The sequence below is a fragment of the Gopherus evgoodei genome, chromosome 24 (assembly GCF_007399415.2).
Source record: "Gopherus evgoodei ecotype Sinaloan lineage chromosome 24, rGopEvg1_v1.p, whole genome shotgun sequence".
Classification (NCBI taxonomy): domain Eukaryota; kingdom Metazoa; phylum Chordata; order Testudines; family Testudinidae; genus Gopherus; species Gopherus evgoodei.
The window spans coordinates 4,107,596-4,130,669 of NC_044345.1; the positions used below are offsets into that span (position 1 = coordinate 4,107,596).

General features: G+C 50.1%; 1 protein-coding gene across 4 annotated transcripts in view; it reads left to right on the forward strand.

The window, feature by feature from the left end:
- BCAN (brevican) overlaps window positions 1-23,074 on the forward strand; it is a 59,428-nt gene that overhangs the window by 24,614 nt on the left and 11,740 nt on the right. For 3 of the 4 annotated variants that reach the window (XM_030542463.1, XM_030542464.1, XM_030542465.1), the window contains 7 exons: window positions 2,387-2,782; window positions 4,970-5,144; window positions 6,093-6,220; window positions 7,027-7,320; window positions 12,941-13,363; window positions 14,765-16,075; window positions 22,367-22,474. In XM_030542463.1, coding sequence (XP_030398323.1) covers window positions 2,387-2,782; window positions 4,970-5,144; window positions 6,093-6,220; window positions 7,027-7,320; window positions 12,941-13,363; window positions 14,765-16,075; window positions 22,367-22,474 — 2,835 coding nt within the window. The remainder of the gene's footprint in view (window positions 1-2,386; window positions 2,783-4,969; window positions 5,145-6,092; window positions 6,221-7,026; window positions 7,321-12,940; window positions 13,364-14,764; window positions 16,076-22,366; window positions 22,475-23,074) is intronic. The other variant, XM_030542466.1, reaches the window with a different exon arrangement.

The following is a 23,074-nucleotide window of genomic DNA, read 5'->3' on the forward strand; positions in this document are numbered from 1 at the left end:
TACCAACCTCATAGAGCTGGGTCTTCAGTCTGGATACCGATCCTATACCTACCTCATAGAGCTGGGTCTTCAGTCTGGATACCGATCCTATACCTACCTCATAGAACTGGGTCTTCAGTCTGGATACCGATCCTATACCTACCTCATAGAACTGGGTCTTCAGTCTGGATACCGATCCTATACCTACCTCATAGAACTGGATACTGGGTCTTCAGTCTGGATACCGATCCTATACCTACCTCATAGAGCTGGATACTGGGTCTTCAGTCTGGATACCGATCCTATACCTACCTCATAGAGCTGGATACTGGGTCTTCAGTCTGGATACCGATCCTATACCTACCTCATAGAACAGGATACTGGGTCTTCAGTCTGGATACCGATCCTATACCTACCTCATAGAGCTGGATACTGGGTCTTCAGTCTGGATACCGACCCTATACCTACCTCATAGAGCTGGATACTGGGTCTTCAGTCTGGATACCGATCCTATACCTACCTCATAGAGCTGGATACTGGGTCTTCAGTCTGGATACCGACCCTATACCTACCTCATAGAGCTGGATACTGGGTCTTCAGTCTAGATACCGATCCTATACCTACCTCATAGAGCTGGATACTGGGTCTTCAGTCTGGATACCGATCCTATACCTACCTCATAGAGCTGGATACTGGGTCTTCAGTCTGGATACCGATCCTATACCTACCTCATAGAGCTGGATACTGGGTCTTCAGTCTGGATACCGATCCTATACCTACCTCATAGAGCTGGATACTGGGTCTTCAGTCTGGATACCGATCCTATACCTACCTCATAGAGCTGGATACTGGGTCTTCAGTCTGGATACTGATCCTATACCTACCTCATAGAACTGGAAGGGACCCTGAGAGGTCATTGAGTCCAGCCCCCTGCCTTCACCAGCAGGACCAAGTACTGATTTTGCTCCAGATCCTGAAGTGGCCCCCTCAGGGATTGAACTCACAACCCTGGGTTTAGCAGGCCAATGCTCAAACCACTGAGCTCTCTCTCTCTCTCTCTCTCTTCCCCCCTTCCCCTTTAGTGCCAAAGCTTTAAATGGCCCATCCTACAAGGGGGTGTATGCATGGGGAAGGGTAAAAAGGGAATCCCCCTCCCTCAGGGTGCCAGCCCACAGCCCCTGCAGTAAGCAGCTAGGGTCTGTTATTTCTTACAATCCCTCACCTGGACTGCATCCTACCTTGGCCTGTCTGCAGCATCACTCCCCCAGCGCTGCATTCTCCAAATCTTTCTTTCCTTGGTGCTTCAGGTTTGTGCAATTTCCTCTGTTGCTGAGGAGCTTTCTCAGAACAACACTAGTGTCTCTGGCACCCAGGCTCCTCTGCCAGAGCTGCAGCCTTCCCCCACCAGCAGCTGTGGTTAACAGGCCAGTGAGTACCAGCTGGGGAGGTAACTGGCCCATCTATTAACCCCTTCCTGGCTGCCACAGCCTGAGCTCTGTACTCCCAGCACAGGGCAATTAGTCCTTCTGTCTTCAGAGCAGGGCCTGAGCAGCATTCACTAAATTAAGGCCTGGGGCCATGCAGTGAACAAGAAGCAGAAAGCAATGCATTGCCTAGCGGCTGGCTGAGTGAGCCCTGGCATTGAATAAAGCAGGGGTCCTGGTGGGAGGGGTGCTAGACCCACGCCTGAAGTCTGTAGGGTTACCCCCAGGGTGAATTTGCCCCAGAGGGAGGTTTCCTGAGCAGTCCCTGGGCATGTTTTAGTGAGGTCTCTACGGATACCTCTACTGCAGCCTCTGGTCTTAACGTGGGTTAGTTAACTCGGGTTAAAACAGCAGCGGAGACACAACTACTCAGCTCCCAACGTGGGTTTGTACAGCTCCGAGCACATGGCGTTCTGGTCAATGACTATGTGCTAAGGTAACACAAATAATAATATAAGGGAACCTCAGGTTGAACTTGGAGCTGCTAACCCGACTGTCCATGTTTTCATTGCTAGTTTAACCCTACCTGGGAGCTAACCCAGCGCCCCGCATACACACAGGGCGTTCCGATCAAGGCTGTGGGCTCAGCCCTCTTGTCAGTGTGACTTTAAATGGAGCAAGGTCCAAGCAGACAGAGTCACACTGAAATCCAGGTCTGGAGAGGGAATCACAGGCAGTTAAAATGACTGAGGGATCAGAGGGGAGAAAAGACAGCAAAGCAGCAATTGAAGGACAAACGGACTGAAAGTGCCATGCACTGGGTGGTGTAAGTGTGTTTGTGTCCGCGTGCGTGTATGTTACTCATGACTTCTGATGGATGGAATCATTACTGCTCAATTGTGTGTCATGGGCCCTATACCGCACAAAGCTAATGGGGCTTCTCCTGGGCGACTGCTGACTTTTTGTTTCCTCTCTCTCCCTAGCAGATGACCTCAAGGCTCTGAGAGTCTCTATTGCCAAACACACGCCTGTCCGGGCAGTGCTGTCGGGCACCCTCACCATTCCCTGCCACGTCACCTACCTGCGTTCCCTGGCCACCACTACCGCAGGGGGGCGCCGGGCGGTGCTGGGGGCACCCCGGATCAAATGGACCTTCATCTCCGAGGGGAAGGAGGCCGAGATCCTGGTGGCCCGGGGACAGAAGGTGAAGGTGAGCAAAGGCTACTGCGACCGCGTCTCCTTGCCCTTCTACCCGGCCTTGCCCACCGACGCCACTTTGGTGCTGACCGAGCTCCGGTCCAACGACTCTGGGATCTACCGCTGCAATGTGCAACATGGCATTGAGGATGGGCATGACCAGCTGGAGGTGAAGGTCAAAGGTAACAACCCCGTAACCCTAGCATCTGTGGCGGGGATGGGGATGGGAGGGATCATAATTGTCTGACGCATGTATAAGCCACATCCACTGCGTGGGGTTGACTCCCTCTATCAGTGGCTGGGCCATACAGAAGCTGACAGCCTTGGATCTTTTAACTCAGGGCTGGATGTGTCATGCCACACCCCTGGGTGAACGGTCAATAGCGGTGACTGAACTGGGGACATCTGGCTCTAAGTGCACGAGCCTCTAATGCCTGAGCTAAAAGGCCTCTCTGTATTGGCTAATGCTATAATAGCGTTAATATATTGTATTATCATTGTATTACTACATTTTGTTATTCCCCACCAGTAACACAGCGTGTACCCTGTCGTCCTCTAGCGGCTGATCTCCTAAAGGATAACAGCCTACTACAGCTATCACTTTTTGGAGTTGCTCTTTTTGTTCAACACAGCACTGACAGCTAGTGCTTGCAGAAGGTCCAGCGTTCAATACTGGCTGATGGCTCACACTGCTCCTACCGTGGTGTGGCATTAAATGAATGCTTTTATTTATTGCCAGGACTGCGGAGAAGTTGCTATTTATTTCACTGTGATTGATTTCCCTGGCAATACCAAACAATTTCCTTAATGCACGCTGGATGCTATTTCTCCCAGTTTCAATTAACTTTGCACTCTTCTAATATTTAAGTGTTAATCTCATAAGATTCCCCATTTCTCCCCCCCGCCCTGCAAAAGTCCAGCTGGCAGCGCACCCTCTCCTCTCCTGCCTTCCTACCCTGCTCTTTGTTTTCTGCCTTTCTTCAAACCCGGCAAGAAGCCCAAGTTCGCCCATTCATGTAAGAAAAATTTCCGGCTGCTCTGATTCCTCGCTCGACATTGCCAGGCACGCAATTTATACCGGCATGATGGGTCGCCTGGTTTAAAGGATGATTTCCTCTGCAGTTTAGCTGTGGCTCTTTAGTGGCGGGAAAGCATGGTCTTGTGGTTAAAGCTTAGAAGCAGGCATCAGGACTCTTGTGTTCTGTTACTAACTTGCTGTGAGACTCAGAGCAAACCATGTCCCTTCGTCGTGCCTCAGTTTCCCTATCTGTAAGGGGGGACGGGACACTAATGATTCTTGTCCAGCTCAGAGAGAAACAGAGTGCCAGGTTACGTCACGATCATTGCACAAAAGTGCAAAACTCTGACTAGGAGTTAGCACTTATATAGCATGTATATATCTCGGACTTCCTAAAGATGGCTATTTTCATCTCCATTTGACAGACAGGGAAACTGAGGCACGTAAAGACAGGAAATAACATGGCCGAGGCCACAAAGGAAGTCGGTGGGCAGAACTGGACGTAGAACCTGCCTCTCCGATTTCTTTACTCTAACCCCCATCCCACACTGAATGGATGGTCGTGTTTTCAGAATAGTCAGGACCCAACCGCCGGAAAATGAAGGGATTCAGGCTAGAAATAAGGTGCACAGGTTTATCAGCGAGGGGCAATCAGCCATTGGAACAACTGACCTCCGGGGAGGTGGGCTGTCCGTCACTTGAAGTCTTTAAATCAAGACTGGCTAAAAGCCGCACTCTCGTTCAACAAGAAGGTTTGCGCGTGGTGACAGCATCCCAGGACAAAGTTCTCAGGCCTGTGTTATGCAGAAGACCAGACCAGATGATCAAAAAGGTCCTTTCTGGCCTTAAGATTTTGCATAGGATCCTATGATGGGTCATAGCAGGCTACTGATACATGCAGCAAGCGAATGGACCACCGGGGCCCGAACTCAGGGTGTACAGGGCTGAGGCCGGGGTTCTCAAACTTCATTGCACCACGACCTCCCTTCTGACAACAAAAACTACTACATGAAGCCTGACCCCACCCGAGCTCCACCACTGCGGGAAGGGGGGCCGAAACCAAAAGCCTGAGCCCGGTCATCCAGGGCTGACGCCCTTGGGCTCAGGCTTCATTCCTGGGCGCTGGGTCTCAGGCTTTGGCTTCCGCCCTGGGTGATGGGGCTCGAGCTTCGGCCCTGTGCCCCAGCAAGTCTAACGCCATCCCTTGTGACCCCATTATGTATTGAGACAGCGTCATAGCTGGCTGATGGCGAGTGTACCATACTGCACCTCCCCAATACCACTGCTTAATGGCCTGCCAGACCTGCGTTTGCAAGGAGATTTAGATGCTGTTTCACACTCTGTTCTCTAGGGGTGGTGTTCCTTTATCGGGAGGGCTCCACACGCTACGCCTTCAGCTTTGCCAAGGCTCGGGAGGCCTGCACCAGGATAGGGGCACAGATCGCCACCCCCGAACAGCTGTACGCCGCCTACTTCAGTGGCTACGAGCAATGTGACGCGGGCTGGATCGCGGACCAGACGGTCAGGTGGGCAACTCGTGCAGAGGCTAGATTCAGGTGGTTGTGGAACTCGCATGACACATTGTTTATCTGTGGAACTCATCACCACTGGATGTTAAGGAGATGAATAATGATGAGTTCCAATATAGGGCAGTCCAATTCCCCAGGACCAAAAGAAATTCTTCCTATGCCATTGGATAGTGATGATGATATGTATTACAACAGTGCTAGGCACTCCACACGCCCATAACGAAAAGATGGCCCACACGCCAAAGAACTTGTCGTCTAAGACATTGTACATGGCTTTGGTGAACTTTGCTCCAGATTAAACACTAATTAGAGAAATTTTCCACCTGCAACAATTCTGAAGGAGATTGCAAACTGTAGCTTTTGGGCACAGTTTGCAATCTCCTTAACGTGGAGACTGCAAGCAAGCACCAGGAGGTCATGACCACCTTGCCCTTCCCAAGTAGCTAAATGGGACATCTGGTTGGCTTGGAGAAGACTCCTGGAAAGGGAAACGTTGAAAACCATTGCTCTAGGAGCCTGATTGAAACCCCATGGTTGTCAAAAGAAAGGCTCCCATTGATTTCAGTGAACTTCAGAGCAGAGTTGCTGATCACCTAATCAATGGGCCCTAAATGGGCTAAGATTTCCAGATGTGGCCACTGACCTTGGATGCAGGGATTTGGGTTGCCTCACCTTGGATTTTTACAAAGTGCTGGCTCCTCACAACGTCAGCTGGAGCTGCAAGTGCTTCTGGAAATCAGGCCCCCAGGGTGGTCTTGAAGGAGGTGTCCCAAAAAACAGTGGCATCCAAAAATCAGTGGCCACTTGGGTGGCTCCCAGCTGAGGACTTAGGTGACCCTGGCAAAGTAGCCTTACCCCAAGGGTTTAGCAGCAGCATCTGACCAGCTGGTTCCAGCAGTCCTTTTCTCTCTGTGGAAAATCAATACTTGTGTTTCCTCGTTCCAGGTACCCAATCCATACCCCTCGTGAGGGCTGTTATGGAGACATGGATGGGTTGCCAGGGGTCCGTAACTATGGAGTCGTGGACCCAGAAGACATGTACGATGTCTACTGTTACGTTGAAGATCTGCATGGTAATTATGACGCCCAAGTGCATTGTGTCCTTAGCTGCCTTCATGACCCATGCTGGATCAGTCCAGTTTCCTGTCATTGACAGCTGCCAGTACAGGTCCAGTAAACCCCATAAAGGGCAACAGAGGAACAAACTACCCACATGGCTTGGCTTTGGCCCCAGTGCAGGAAGGAGTTCAGGTTCCGGCTGGGGGTGCGGGCTCTGGGGTGGGGGTGAGGATGAGAGGTTTAGGGTGCAGGAGGATGCTCCGGGCTGGGATTGAGGAGTTTGGAGAGTGGGAGGGGGATCGGGGCTGGGGCAGAGGGTTGGGGCGTGGGGAGAGGCTCAGGGGTGCAGGCTCCAAGTGGCGCTTACCTCAAGTGGCTCCTGGAAGCAGTGGTATGTCCCTTCTCCGGCTCCTACACGGAGGCACAGCCAGTCGGCTCTGCACGCTGCCCCATCTGCAGGCACCGCCCCTGCAGCTCCCATTGGAGCACCTGAGGGGGCCATGCCGTGGCTTCTGGGAGCCATGGGGTGCGGCCCTGACCCAATGCCCTGGCCAGAGGGGGACCGGAGCAGGGCCGTACCGCGTGGTGCGGCCCGCGGGACATAGTTTTCCCACCCCTGTCTTGGATAGTGCTTGGAGATCGATGGCAGCTAGTGGATCCACTGGGAATTTGTTCAGTATTGTAATTAGAAGGGTGGGGTGGGTCACGCAGCAGTAGGAAGCAGTAAGAAAGGGTGGGGGGAGGCTAAAAGAGCCCTCTCTCTTGGACTGGCCGAGACCCTTGTGGATCTGATTCCTCCCCCCTCCATCTGCGTTTGCAGGAGAACTCTTTTTGAGGACTGCCCCAGACAAATTCACCCTGGAGGAGGCCAAGGCTTATTGTGAGGTGCTGGGAGAGGAGATAGCGACACCAGGCCAGCTGTACGCGGCATGGAACGAAGGGCTGGACCAGTGCAGCTCGGGCTGGCTGGCTGACGGCAGCGTCCGCTACCCCATTGTCATCCCGCGGGAACGGTGCGGCGGGAGCCAGCCGGGAGTCAAAACCATCTTCCAGTTCCGCAACCAGACTGGATTCCCTGATGCCCAGAGCAGATACGATGTGTACTGCTTTCGAGGTAAAGGACCCGGCTCAGGGGTCGCAGACAGAATTGCCTGCAGGCTGCCGCCAGGAGCCCATGTTGATGCACCATAGGGTGAAATGCTTCCCCATGCCGAGGAGCCAGCGTTAGGCCTTGGTGCAAGAGGGGCCTTGTGCTGTTCCTTGGAGAAGAGGAGAATTTAATCCCATCGTGCAGGCAGCCTGTAGGCTGCCAATGCTAGATGCCAATGCACCAGGCTAAAGTAGGGATGCCCTGCCTGGTACACATGCCCATATCTATTGCTTTTTTTTTTTTTAAGCAGTCTGCTTGGAAGATGGCTCACGAAGGTACAGATCCTGTGTACGTTGCTAAAAGTATCTGGGCAGACATTTCCTTAGCCACCTGTCACGGAGTCCCCGGGCGATGCTCTGGAACTGCTCCCTACGAAGCCAGTCAGGACTCTGGGGGACCCTCCTCTCTGTGAGCAGACTGTCTGCAGGGCAAGAAGCTCGCACGGCTACCAGCTTCCTGGGTCTGACCTTGGAGCATTCAGCATCCTCTGCCCCTCCGTGCACTTCCCACAGCGAGCCCACCCAGGCGGGGTCCTGGGGAAGCCACAGGGTTCTGCACCCCCACTTCGCAGTCTTAGCCAGCCAGTAACACAGAGGTTTATTCGATGACAGGAACATGGTCTAAAACAGAGCTTATAGGTATAGAGAACAGGACCCCTCAGCCAGGTCCATTCTGGGGCCCAGCAAGAAAGACAACCCCGTCTGCCCTCACCTCCTGTCCCCAGCCATCTCCAAACTGAAAACCCTCTCCAGCCCCTCCTTCTCTGCTGAGTTCCTTTCCCGGGCCAGGAGGTCACCTGAACTCTTTGTTCTCCCACACCTTTAGCATCCCTTTGCAGGGAGGAAGGGCCTGGGCCATTAGTTGCCAGGAGACAGTGTCAGCCAGAAACTGAGGCACCCACACAGTATTCAGAGGAAACATTAAGAACAGTCCCACTTCGTCACACCGCCGAGGGCCTGATTTTTCAGAGGTATTGAGCTCTCACAGCTGCCTCTGCCTCCAGCTGAAGTTTTGGGCGCTGAGCACTTCTGCAGATTACAACCTGATGTAAGAACGGGCAGACTAGGTCAGACCAATGGTCCGTTTCGCTCAGAATCCTGTCTTCCGGCGCCAGCTGCTTCCGAGGGAATGAACAGAACAGGGCAAATTAGTGAGTGATCCATCCCCTATTGTCCAGTTCCAGCTTCTGGTCGAGGTTTAGGGACACCTGGAGCATGGGGTTACATCCCTGACCGACTTGGCTAAGAGCCGTTGTTGGACCTTACAGTTACTTTTGTGGGCTTGTAGCCAGATAGCAAACCCTTGGGGTGTAATCCTGGTTCCCGTCACCCTTGAAAGAGGAGTGCACAGTGGGCTTTTCCCCAAATAGGCCTCAGTTTTCTCAAATACCCCTTTGTTCTGGGTGTCTCCTGTTCTGACCTGACCAGAGACAGCTGCAGCCTGGTGATCAGCCCTGGGCACCTGCACTGAAGTTACAGAAGTGCCGTGCCCCTGAAAACCATCTCAAATCGAGCACCTCGTGTCAGCCGGCCAGATTAAAAATATAGGCCATGTGGCCTGACCCTGATCAGCCGCTGTGGAGGGTGCTGGCATTGACGTGAGCTCACCAGACATCAGGATTGGGTCCCCTGAGTTAGGCAGTGTTTTGGGTGACCTCCCTGCCATGCTGGGGGGAGCAGGGGGGAGCTTTTTGTTTAGGCTTGCAAACCTGGGAATGGTTTTGTGGCTGGCTCCCTTTTCTGAGAAGCCCCAGAGTGCAATGGGGCCTGGGTCGTATATGGTTCTGGCTCTGGCCCGTCCCTGCCCTGTTCTTCAGGGGAGCTTGCTGCCCTGCAAAGGAATCCCGATTGCTCATCTGTGTGGTCGCTAGGTCTGATAGAAGAGACACGTCCCTGGCTCTAGACGTGCCACCTGTCCCGGTTTTCCCAGGATCGCCCCTTCTTTGCAGCAGCTGACCCAGGCGCCCTGCAAAGGGGCTCAGTCCCCACTGCGAGCTCTCCAGTTTTACTGGCTCCCTCCGGGTCATCTCTAACCAACGCCGTTCCTGGCTCCCTCCTGCAGGCCTCTCATGGCCACCAAGGCCTTCATCTCCCTCTCCTGCTCAGGGCCACTGATGAACTCTGGTCTCGCATCGCCCATCCTGTGCGTGGCCTCTCATGGGCCCCGGAGCTCCTCATGGACCCCCACTTCCAGCTGGAGTCGAGCTGATTTAGTTCCTGCCTTGCTAAAAAGGGGACACTTCTAGTCCAGTTTCAGAACTGATACTCCAAAGCTGACCACAGCCTGCATTGACGGGGGTGTGGTCTGTCAGTGCGATAACCAGCTTTCCAGATCCATTTTTAGCAATGAAAACCTCTATATAGGCAATAACGACCGATAGTCGGCACTACTGTTCGCCGTTCTTCTGGGTGTAGGGATAAAGACCTGTGAACAGCAGCAATGAACTTTGTATAGTAATAACAACTGAGATCTACTGGTCAGTGCACTAATTCAATGGACATTAGCAGCACAAACACCTTTGTGTGTCGCCACGAATTATTCTGGTAGCGCTGCCTGGACAGGAGGGTGAGCTAGGCATTAAAACAGAACCTGAATAGCCAGTTGACCTGGGTTCTAGTTTTGGTTCCCTCGCTGAGTGGCTATGGGGAAGTTGCTCCCCCTCTCTGGGCCTCAGTTTCTCCATGTTTAAGACAGGGAAGATGATACCAGCCTTGCAGGGCCTTTGGGAGGGGTCATTCATTCAAGTGCTCTGAGAGGGCTGAATGGATGGATGGTCCTGGGGCGGCATCAAAGAGCTTCATAAATCAAGCGAGAAAGGCCGGAAAGCGCAGGGAAAAGCCATTTCGGTCACTGCACTGAGACGGTCTCATTTTAACCCTTGCCGAGCTTGCAGCCTTCCCCTTAACGAAACCCCAGCCCACGTCTAAAGAAAAAAAAGGTGAGGGTGGTGGAAAGATTGATTTGAGCTCAGATCTGCTTCCTGGGCTAATCAGACACTTTGCACTAGTGTAACTGACCCACGGGGTGCAGCCCGATGGAGTAATTGTTGCCATTTTTACATCTACTCCCACAGTCTTAAAATGCCAGCTTTCCTGCAAGGATACTGTATGATACTTATTTGTACCCCTCGCTGAGCTCAGAGTGCCACTGTGCTGGGTGCTGTACATACACGTAGTCAGAGACGGTCTCTGCCCCAAAGCACTCTCAGTCTAGCTGAACATGGGTGGGAGAAACAAAGGGCTATTGCCCTCACTTTACAGGAAAGAAACTGAGGCACAGAAATTGGTTTTTTTTAATGCAAGCCTGTGGGAGAGTTGGGAATCAGACTCTGACTTCTTAGGGTCCAGGTTAGTGCCTTTTCTGCAAACCTAACCTTCCTCAGAGCCACAGAACTGCCGTTGGTCTCCTTTTCCTATCTCATGTCCTTCCTTGTGCTGCGTAACAAGGGCTGCGTGACTTTCCTCTGCATGACAGCATAGGACACAACACGGCTTTGTGCGACCGCTGAGACTTAGCCAAGGAGGTTGCCCAAAACGTATCTTGCTGGCTATTTTATGTTGGTTGTTGGGCATGGTGCCGAGGTCTCGGGGAGTGGGCGAGCCTCTGGATTCTGGCAGGCATCCTTCAAGGCAGTGATACTAATCCTGGCTTTTGATCTATATATAAATCAGTGTCACTCCTTTGGAATCACAACTGGTGTAAATGGGTATCACTCCACTGAAGTCAATGGGCCAGACCCCCAACTGGCATCATTTGACATAGATCTATTGGCCTCATCGGAGCTAAACTGAAACCCCCAGATAGGGATCTGGCCTGTTTGCATTTTATTAATTATTATTCAAAATAACAACACTGCAAAATGCTGCAGGGTCTTTCCTTGTACTGGCCATGGGGCCAGAGTGACAATATTCTGAGACAAAATAGGCAGGATTGGGAATGGATTTCTCAGGGAATTGGGAATGGGTAGTATGGATCCTTTCCCCTCTTGGCTGCTGGTTCAGCAATTGATTAGCGATGGCCAAAGCTCCTTGTAACACACCGATGGCTCTGAGCCTCTTGCTGTGATAACTCCGAAGTGCTCAGTCCAGATCTGGATTTTTTTCATTCTGGTGACAAATTTTGACCAAAATTAATGTTGTCATTTCCGTTAATATTTTTCTTCCAAAGTTTTTTGGGGGTTAAGAAGTTGTTTTTCATGAAAACTCAAAATGTTTAGTGAAAAACTAAGGTCCCATGAGAATTTCTCTGTCTCTCTCTCTCTCTCTTTTTGACTAAAAAGCCCATTTTGAGTAGGAAAAACGCTTTGAAGAAAGCGTGTTGACCAGCTCCCATCTCAGTCCATGTCCCACTGGAGGAGGAGCTCCCCACATCATGAAAGAGGCCACAAGTTTCAAAAGAAATTACTTCCTTTGGGTGCCCAACAGGAGAGGCCTTCAAAAAGGACCTGGTTTTCATAGGCCTTAAGGGGTCTCAAGGTGGCCCCCTCCCAAATCTGAGAATCTTGGCCCATTCAGCCCCCTCGTTGGCAGTGTTCAGAGAGGCCTCAGTTCCCCTTTGGGGGGGGAGATGGAAGAAGCTTTTACCACCTACACACTCTGCTGTGGCTAATTCCAGGGCTTCAGTTTCTGAAGCTACCCATAAAGCCCCTTGTGATGGCTGCCATCTTGGCTGACCCATCGGGGATCAAACCGGTGCCTGGTGGAGCTAAAAGCATATGCTGCTACAGCACTAAGCTGGTGTAGATGGGGCTGTAGCAGACTCATATCCTCTGGATTTCTGCAGAGCTGATTCCATAACATTTCCCTGGTGGGTTACAGATTCCCCGTGCTTTTATGTTTGGTTTAGGATCTCACAAATAAAAAGGTGATAAAATAGGCTCAGGGCAGAGAAAAGAAGAGCTAACATGATGCAAGTGTAAAAATCGATGCCAACTGGAGACCCGTCTCAGCTGCAAGGTTTGGACTGAGAAGTGGAACCAAACTCACTCGAAGTTATGGGGGTGGGGGATGGGTCAGAGGTAGGGAGTTTTGCTTTGGTTTATTGTAAAGCTCGGAGGCCCAGCTCCCCAGTGGGCGTGAATCCGGGGAGCTTTAATGGAGCGAGGCCCAGCTGAGCGTCAGGGCCAAGATTTAGCTTCACTGTTCAGCTCTGGAGCTGGGACTAGATGGCAATTGCCAGGGCGTTCTCTGAGCTGGGTTCAGGCCTTGCTCAGATATAAACTCAAAGGGCCTGATTCTCAGTTACACTAGGTCCCATCTACACCCTGCTCCGATGGTGTGAAGGGACCCTTAATCTGGATGCCATGACACCCATTTTGAAGTCCTTTTGCCCTGCAAGGAACCTCGGTGTCAATGAGAATCAAGCCCCAAAGCTTGACATGGGCTGGATTTATCCCTGAGGAAACTCCACGGGAGTCACTGGAGTTCACCAGGATGAATCCAGCTCATCTTCTCTGACCCGCCTGAACCTCAGACGAAGAGCGAGGGTGGTCCTGCTTTGGAAGGCTATTGATTGGAAGGTGTCACTGCCTGACGCCCCGGGGACAGGCCGAGGCAGTAATCTCCCGCTTTCTTTTTGCCCACAGAAGAGACAGATGCTTTCACGGAGTCTCCAGAAAAATACCGAGCCACTGAGCCCGAGGGGACCAAGGAGATTGTTACAGTGACAGAAAAGCTGGAGGAGCTTCAGCTGTCCAAAGCGGAAGTGGAGAATGAGTCGAGAGGGGCTATATACACCGTCCCTCTTTTTCAGGACATGAGAGACGCTGAGCAGCAAAAGCCAAGCAGTGCCCCCGAAGAGGACAAAATTCCTGTCTCCTGGGAACCCCCTCTAGATAACTCCGTATCCTCAGATCTAGGACTTCACCCGCCATCACGTTCCCCTGAGAGCCCAGCCAGTCCCGAGGCAGGTCTGACTAGCAGTGATGTAAAACCAGGGAGCCCTGCACTTCCAGCTGAGGAAGGGGAAATGGGGAGAATTGGAAATTGCACAGACACACCCAGGAATGGTAGGTAGAGAATCCTCTTAGTGTCATCAGGGAACGTTTTTAAGGCGATGGCTAGAATGGGGTCACGAACGCAGCTTTGAAGGCATGTCTCCAAAGCTCCAGAGTCCATAGGACTGGTATTTTCAAAGAAGCCAAAGGGATTTAGATGCCCATGTTACAATGGGAGTTGGGCACTTTGACAATTGCAAGCTAATCCAGTCTCTCCTACAAGTGGCTCATGTCAGTTGGCCCCATTGTCAGGATCTCTCCAAATACTTTCACTGGCAATATTTATGGGGAGAGCTGGTTGAAGAACCAGTAAAACAAAACATAGTGAATTATTTTAACTGTTTCTTTGAAACCTTGACAAAAATTTTCAAAAATTTTCTATCCAAGGGATCAAAAAACTGAAAAACATTTGTCAGAAACATTCAGCTTCTTTTTGCCCCAGCTGAAAATCAAAATTTGCAAAAGTCCCATTAGCTCAAACTAGTGTTGGGCTTGGTGCTGAAATCCCCTGGAATTCATGGCAACTTCAGAACCTGGATCCAGAACCCAGTTTGGCTGCTGGCTCCTTCCTTCCACTTTTAATAAAAGGGGTGAAAAGAAAGGGGAATACACGTATTTATGGAAAGTAAAACATGCACAGAACCAGTTCATTTTGTAGTTCTGGCAACGAAGGACTTGGAACCAGCTCTTTGCCTGGAGTAAATGATCTCACTCAGTTTCGTTTAAATGGGAGTTCACACCAGCTGAGCAATCTGGTTTATAGTTCCCAGACAAAACACTGTTAAAATGGAGTTAAGGTTGATGTTAAGTTTGCAAAACAAGGAGGATGGATAGTCTAGTGGTTAGGGCACTAGCCTGGGATACAGGAGACCTGCATTCAATTCTCTTTTCTGCACAGACTTCCTGTGTAAACTTGGCCAAGTCAGTTAGCCTCTTGTGCCTCAGTTTCCCATCTGTAAACTGGGGATAATAGCATTGCCCTATCTCACAGGATTGTTGTAAGGATAAATACATTGAAGATTGTGAGGTGCTTAGGATATAATGGTAATAGGGCCATATAAATACCTAAGATAGATATAATATGGATGATCAACTTAAGGGCAAATGTTAGAGAGATGTTGTGAGGATCAATGACAATATTTTTGTTCTGAAATGTTGGTTTGAAATGAAAAATGTAGTTTCATCATGTGGAATCATTTCATTTTGATTGAAAATGCTGAAATATTTAGCTCTGACATTTCCGCTTAGAAACTTTTCGTTTCACGAGAAGTTTCGATATTTCAACTTTTGCGGAACAAGAACTTAATTTGAAAGGTCAGCGTTTTCCCCAGGGAATGAAAACCCCCTTTTCTGAGCAACTCTGGTTGTTCGTCCTGTAGTTTTATTGCTGTCTTTTTCATTTGAATTTTGCAGAGGAAGAACACGGAACTGACCCGGAACAAACCTTGAGGTCTTCGTTGGAGGGAGAGAACGTGAGGATTACTAAAGAGACGCAGCCACCGGGCAGCAGCCACCAGGGATCAGATGGGGTGCAGAACCCAATTCATCCCACTGAGATGGCTCCAGGAGAGCCCCAAACCATGGTCCCCCATGCAGAGGTAGAAATGACTGATGGAGACATGACCACCAGCCCTACAAATGTGACAGCAGAAATCTCACCGAAACTAGCCGGACCCGGTGATGCAATCAAACCAAACATGTCTCACGTTCCCATCAGTTCCCACCAAGAACATGGAGAGGACCCCACAGCAGAAGGCAGCTCTGCTGATGTCTTAGAGGCAGATTTCATCAATGGTTCCAATCACCTAGAGGTCATTGCCACGAAGAAGGCAGATGCTCAGAACACCAGCTCCAGGGGCATCGAGAAGGACTCTGGGGTGCAAGAGCACTCTCCTTCCATCGCTGCTTCTGCTGCCCCAACTGCGGGGTGGAAGGCAGAAGATCTCAAAGATCCAGGTCGGGTGCTCTCTATGGAACGTGCCCAGACCTATGCCACCCCGCCAAGTGGTCTTGTTTCCGGGTTGAGCAGCACACGCTTCCCTGACCCGGGCAGACACCCAGGTGCTTCTGAAGAGGCAGAGCTATCTGGAGACGGGGCACTTGGCACAGTGTGGCCAGAAGGCACCCCAGCGATTCAGGATATCCTGCTGTCCGTATCCCCTGGTATGGGAAAGTCCAGCCTCCAGGAGAATGAGGAGCACTCAAGTTCTACCTGGCTTCTGCTGCCTGCTGCCACCCGCTCCCAGGTGGAGGACGTCCACTCTGCCTCCCGACCGGAGGTGACGATGGTTGCCCTCACTGTTTCGAACATGGAAGTAGGCCAGGTCCATACCGTGCTGCCGCCCATTAGAAAATCTCCAGCAGAGAGTGACAGCCAGATGGTGGGACGCAAACGGGTGGGACCGCCTGACTCCGACACGAGCGGCCCATTGATAGGTGAATCATCTGAGGAGGAGAAGGTCATTGAAGAGCAAACTGTTCTCTCTGCTACCCTGGCACCAGCGGCCATCTCCCCCACGGGTACTCCTGGAGAACCAGAAGTGGACAGATGCTTATCCACCACCAAGCACGGCCTCACCTCCACCACTGCAGACATCTCCAAAGAAGCATCAGGCCCAGCGTTGGAGGGGATCCCTTTCACAGACGCCCCTTTGACCGCCACCCACCCTCTCCCCGTCCTGCCAACAGACAGCGCCAGCCTGGGAGCAGGGGTGAACATTTCAGGTAACCCATACGGCTGTGCTGCCTTGGCCCTCTGGGCAGCCATATACACTGGCCTCTCGCACTAAAAACCTCCCTTTCACACTATGCTTTCCTCTGTCTGTCCATCTGTCTGTCTGTCTGTCTTTCTCTTCCCCCTCATTCAGCTGGATCAGGGAAGTTTAACGTTCCGGAGAAGCACATATTTGTCAAACAAATTGGTCTCAACCGCGCATGCACTTTAAATCTCTTGCTACTTCTATGAAGTGTTTTTAACGACTGTTTCAATGAAAAAAAAGTACTATGACTAAACACGGTACTAATAAAGGGAATTAAAAGCTTTCTAGAACAAAACCACCTTGGCTAGATCTGTGCTTCCCTTTGTACTTATTGGTCCACTGCCTTGTGTCTTATTGCAATTTTCCTCATATGTGTGTGTGTGTCTCTCCCACTGATGAACTAATTCTCTTTACATCTGGCCTAAGAACTATGGGCCAGATTATAAACCCCTTTTGTATAGTGGGCCTGATTCTCATTTATCCTGAGGCCCCTTTGCACAGCTCTGCCGGTGTAACGTGTTATTGTTTGCATTGTGATCGTGTCTTGAAAATTTCTGCAAACGGACAAACCAAATCAGCTTGGGTAAATGGAAACTTTTTGAGCATTTTGAAATATTCCATTTGGATTTTGACCATATACCACCCCCTTTTCAACCTTTTTTTTTTAAGTATAAATTAAATTACATTTTGAAACAAAAATTTGTTTGAACTGAAAAAAAAACAACCCAAAACACTTTTCATTTAGAAAATGCTGAAACAGAACCTTTCTTTTTCCACTTTTGTTTGGGCCAGGAAATTCACTGAAAGTGACCCTTTCTCATGAACAGTTTCAGTTTTGATGAAATCAGCATGTTTTGGTGAAAAAAAGTTTAGTCAAAAAATTCCTGACTAGTTCTAGCTGCTATTGCTTGGGCTAAGGTTGTCTAGCTGGGGCTGTAACAGATTCATCTCCTCTATGAACTGGCAAAGAGGGGGACCTGGAGCCTATGCTTACCAGAGGGTTTCTGTTGTGTCTGGGAGGCCCCAGTCAGGGATCAGGAACAAACAGAGTGAAAATTTTCATCCAAAACTTTTTTTCGCTGAAGAGTGCAGGTTCAGCAACACCAAAACCCTGGCGACTTCATGTAAAAAAGAAAACCAAAACCAAAATTGCAAAAATCCCAGTGTTCTGTTTGGAGAGTTTCAAAATGAAACGTTTTGATATTTTGGTTAAAAATGACTTTTTGTTTAAATTATTTAAATTTGTAAATATATTTCAATTAAAATTTTTTTTAAAAAAAATGCTCAAAATTCAAGCGAGTCATTTTGCTCCAGGTTGAACCAAGTGTTTCATGTGACCCAAAACTAAGTTTTTTCAAACTTTTCAATTTGCCCAACATTTTGAAAAATTTCACGTTCAGTTGAATTCGAAACAACTTTTTCCTCGATTTTTCTGAATTGCCAGAGAACCAAAAAATATCATTCGCCCAACTCTGATCGGGCCTCTGGTGCTAGGAGCTGTACAAACTCACAGAAAAGACACAGTCCCTTACCAGAGAGCTTCCAATCCAACACAGAGGGCAACTGTTAATTAAACCAACAAAAGTCGAGTATATTGAAAATAACGGCCCAAACCATCGTAGTAGTGAATTAAGAACTAAATGTAATTATGATCACCAATCACCATGTCACATTTCATAGGAAAGAGAATGCCTCTGGCCTCATGGCATTCTGGGTTAGTGCTGAATCACAGGGAAGAGCGCCCTTTGCTGTCACAGAAACACAACCTCCTGCAGCCACGTCAGACGTCTCCCATCTACTCACCGACCTAGCCTGACCCAGCCCAGCTCATACAGCCCAGTTCATTCAGATCGCAGGTGGAGTGAGGGAAATAAGGAGTCAGCGCTGTGCTTCTAAGGAGAAGGATTTGTCCTTATCCCTTAGGCGTGCCGATTTTAGGATTGTAGCTGCTGGTGGAGCTGCGGTAGAGTTTTACGCACAATGTAAGCCGTGCAACGCACTCTGTATTGGGGTAGCTGACCTGGGTTTCCAGGGTCCGGTCAATTGTGCATAGGCCCCAGGTGCAGATGCTGTGTACCCCGAGAGAAGGGGATCTTCTGCCGACGTAGGAATACCATCTCCCCGGACGACGTTAGCTCAGGACCAGCTGGAGAGAGGGATTGTTTAGGGTGACTTTAAGGAAGCCTCACCAGGCACAAAGAAAAATTTGGGCTGCAGCTCAAGACATGTTTCCTGTTGCTCAGAGCAGAACAGTCTCTCTAAGGGACGTATCCATCACATGGGGGCATTTTAGGCGGGACCAGGTGTCCCGATTTTATAGGGACAGTCCCAATTTTTGGGTCTTTTTCTTACAGAGGCTCCTATTGACCCCCACCCCTGTCCCAATTTGTCACACTTGCTGTCTGGTCACCTTGGGTGGGACCAGACAAAGTACTTTGAGATTAGAATGGGGAAATGATCTTGAGACATGGTCTGTGGTAGGATGGGACCGGATGACCTCCTGGGTCCTTTCCCTCTTTAAGAAGCTCACAGGGGTCCTGATCTCCTCACTCAGAAACTCCCACTAATCCAAAACCTTGCAATGCTCCCAGCAGAAAGCATGGGCTGACTCCGACGTGAACCAGTCTGGTCTCCACAAGCCCTGCGTCCGTTCTTGGTCTGATTAAAGCAAACACTGCTGTGATTCTAAATACTGTATGCACTGCGCATTCCCCCTTTTAATCCCTAACCCAAGGTCAAAAGCAGAGCACACTGATTTTAGTGGGAGCTAGGCACCAAAATCCCTTGGAGGATCTGAGCCTAAAATCACACATCAAGTCTGCAGCAGAGGATGAAACTCAGGACTCCTGGGTCCCCACCTAGCAGCCTATAACCACGGGGCCGTCGTTCAATACTTCATGCAGCATCGTGGCCCTAGAGGTGCTTCAGAGGAAGACACAAAAGAACTCCGTGCAGTAGCTAGATTCGGGATAGGCGGCCGGCCCTGCCTAGCAGAGACGCTCTTAAGCCTAGAGGAGGTTTTTAGTTACATCTGTTGCTAGCCTCTGGGCATTTAGCATTTACTATTCTACGTCTGGCTCTTCTTGTTACCCACATCAACCTCCCAAAGCTCTTTGATTCCTGCTCAGTTCTCAGCCTCAATGCCTTCCTGTGGTGCCGTGGTAAGGGCCCTCGCCTATCACTCGGTAGACCTGTCTTCAAGTCCCTGCTCTGCCACGGACTTCCACTGGGAGCTTGGGCATCTCGCTTAGAGGGGGGACTGGACCCTAGAGAGGCTGTCTCAGGGAGAAAACAGCAGTGAGGATAAGTACATTAAAGATTAGCGAGATGCTTGGATGCTATGGGGATGGGAGACAGATAGGTACTTATTTGTATCATGGACCAGCACCCTGTGGTGCTGGGTGTTGTGCAAACACAGACCAAAAATACAGTCCTGAGACAACAGATGGGGACGTGGGGGAGCGTATAGGAAGCTGCCAAGAGTTGTCAGCACGACAGGTCTCAGGTTACTTTCAGCCTAACCAAGAGAGAGAATCGTGTCTCGTAATTTAAGCAGATAGCAATAACTTGGAGATCACAGGGGCGTCAGAGTCCCGGCTGGAGAAAAGCTACAGGACAATATGCTGAAGCTAAGTCACCTGCAGGGCAGCTCATCCAGTCGATCTAATTGCAAGCATCTGGCCTTGCCTTGCGAAGGCAGTTAACAGAGGCCATTCGCTTACCTAGTGTCCAGATTCTTGCTCTGCTGAATGGGTCAGAAGAGGGTGGAAGCATCCAACCGGTTTGCAAAGCCTTAATGGCTGGAACGCTCTTCGGATGCATTGTCTAAAGGAGGCGTTTGCCCTCTAAGACCCAGTGAGCACCAGTAGATCCATTCCCAACGCTGGGAGTGACCCGCAGTAAAAACAAAGTGAGCACAGCTACAAATAAAGAAGTTAAATTAGTGAACTAAGGATGGGCTGAGGGGCAGGAACTATTTGGTTCAACGCTTGCATCTGGCAGGAAGTGGGGTCTAGTGGGTAGAACAAAACTTTAGGCATCAGGACAGCTGAGCGTTGAGGTTCAAATATATTCAAGCTAAAGAATTTCCTGTAGGTAGCAGCAATGGGAGGCAGTTTTGCCTAGTGGATAGTGGGGACATTGCTCAAGCTCCTGTCTCTCTCTTTCCTTCTATGACAGTTTCATCATCCATGAAGCAGGGATGAGGACAGATCTGCAAATGAAAAGCTCAGTACTGGAGCTCAGGAATGTGACTCTGGGACACTGCCGCCTGCTGATGTTCATTAGGGTGTGAAATTTTCAAAGCCAAATAAAAGATTTGGACGCCCATTTGCCACTCAAATTAAAATCTTAGCCTGCATGTTCAGAATGCTGTGACCACTAATATCACAGGGTCGCCATGTTAGTCTGTATCCACAAAAACAACGAGGAGTCTGGTGACACCTTAAAGACTAACAGATTTCTTTGGGCATAAGCTTTCATGGGTAAAACACCCACTTCTTCAGATGCCACACTCTAAGTAACCCTCAGAAGACACCCCGGTCAGTAGCCTTGGAGAAACGTGATAATTTTTTTATAATATTGATGTTTATTTTTAAGCATTTTTTTCAATTTTTAATCGATTTAAATTTTCACGGTGGCTTAAGCCCCATAATTTTGTGCATTTCCCCCCCCCCAATTTTTATCAATTTACATTTTCACAGTTGCAGGAAATTATGGGAAGGTCAGGCAATGTGGGGGATGGGAGAGATCAGGCCACAGAAGTTCAGATTCAGAAAGTTAATGCTTTATAACCATTAGAACACCAATTGTCACCATCACATGCCACAGTATACAATGGGCATATCCATAAACCAGCTCTAAGAAGTTCTCAAGCCGCAGTTTGCTTCCTTTGTCTACCTGTACATTTCAATTGTAATTGATGGAAGTATTTTTTCATGGGTTTGTGTGTGCATTTGGCACAACTGACGCTTATCGACATTTGCCAATAAAAATCGCATCCTTCCAAGTCCCTTAGTGAAATCACTGTAATTCTTCCGTTTTATAAATGGGGAAACTGACGCACATAATACTTTAATTAATACAAGGCAACAGAGCCTGGGAATGGCAGAGCCAAGAATGGGACTCGGATTGACGGGGGCCGAGTGCTTGGATCGTTAGCCCAGGCCGTCATCCCCTGAGAGTATTTCCCAGCCAACATGATTCTCTATCCCCGGTTGAGTCTGACTTTTAGCTCAGTCCAATCTAGCAGGAGGGGACCCACCACCAGAATTCATTCCTATTCCTGGGGTGACAGCAATCCCTTCTTGAGATGCACGGCTCCACCCACGCCCCCTCATAGCTTCTCAGACAATCCTCCGGGTGCAAACAGAATGGGCGGTAGATCCTCTTGCTCTGAAAGAATCCACCTTCTCCCTGGAGTCCACTCCATCCCCGGTGCCCGCCAATCCAACGGCCGCCACTGAGCTCACACAAAGACAATGTTTTATGTTTGGTTATAGAGTTATTGAATGTCCCTCCTCACCCCCTGCCCAGCACTTACCTTCTCTACGGATCATTTGAAAGGTCAAATGGCCCCCACCACTCAGGTCTGTCCCATTGATTCTGCAGGATGGAACCATGTTTGTAACAGTGTCCAAGAGCGCTCGCCATGTCTGGGGACGGGCTGCTCTACGCGGATCTCCCAACATGACTGAGGTTCCCAGCAGATGGAAACTTAAACACCAGTGCTGCCTCTTTACCCGCAGCGGAGCCCCTGACATGGGGGTGTCCGGTCACACCCGGCTCTCCAAGAGGATTGGAGCATTCGGTTCTTCACGATGCCACGAGGCTGGCTCATTGCTCTGCATCTCTTGCGAGCCTTAGGCCTAGACAAAATAGGCCTCCTTCTGGTTTAAGATCTGACACAGAGCCAGAACTTTAGGGGGCATGCTCGGGTCTTGCGGGAGAGTGTGTGTGTGGGGGGGGGTTGAATCCTGTCCTCTCCCAACACTTGAGAGGGAACTGGGGGGTGGCAGATCGGAGGCTTGGAGTCCACCTCGTTTTACAATGCATTCTGAGCATCCCGTCTCCAAAGATTCGGCATCAGCAGGAGAGAGGCCTGAGACCCCATCGCTGGCTCCTGGAGAAGTCTGGAACAGTTGCAGCCAAGCCCGATCTCTCGGGGTGCTGCTCAGCTCAGATTTGCTCCCAGTATTAATGTCACTTGGGATCCCAGGGCTCAGCTGCCTGCTTCACTCTTTGCATGTGCTTTCAGATGACTGCATCCCAAACCCTTGTATGAACGGAGGGACCTGCAGCGAAGGAGGAGACCGCATCAGCTGTATATGTCTGCCAGGCTATGGAGGAGATACCTGTGAAACAGGTGAGTCTGGGGGTGCACTACAGACATGGGCTGAAATGCTGCTGTGTTTTGAGCAAATAAAACAAACCCACAGCCCGCTTGGGCTGCTAGTTGTGCTGCGTGTCACGGGCAATTTCAGGGCAGCAGCCGGGATAGAACCCAGATCCTTCAGCTCCAACAGCCATCTGAGCGCAAGTGGTAGAGGGGTCCACGATGCAGTTCTGATTCTGTCCAGGAGAAGGCAGTGGCACGCACATACCAGTTCAATAAAAAGTCATCCCTGGTCTTCAAACCAACCTGGTCTTCAAACCGACCATGCTGGTTTTTAATTTCAAGGGAGTTCAGTGGCAAACTGGTGGACACTAACTCTGCAGTGCATAAAACATAGCCCTTGTATAGCCCCAGAGCTGCAGGAACCCCATGCTAGCAGTGAGAGAGGACCTCCGGTCTCCCTGACCCCATCTCTCCATGGCCTCTCTACTAAGATAGCCAAGAAGGGGGCAAATTTAATGCCAACCAAGAAGGTGCTTTTGTTATGTGGACACCTCTTCAATTGGATCATGACCCAACAATTCAATTCACATGAGCCTCCACCCGTCTTGTGGGGCTTCAACTCAAAGA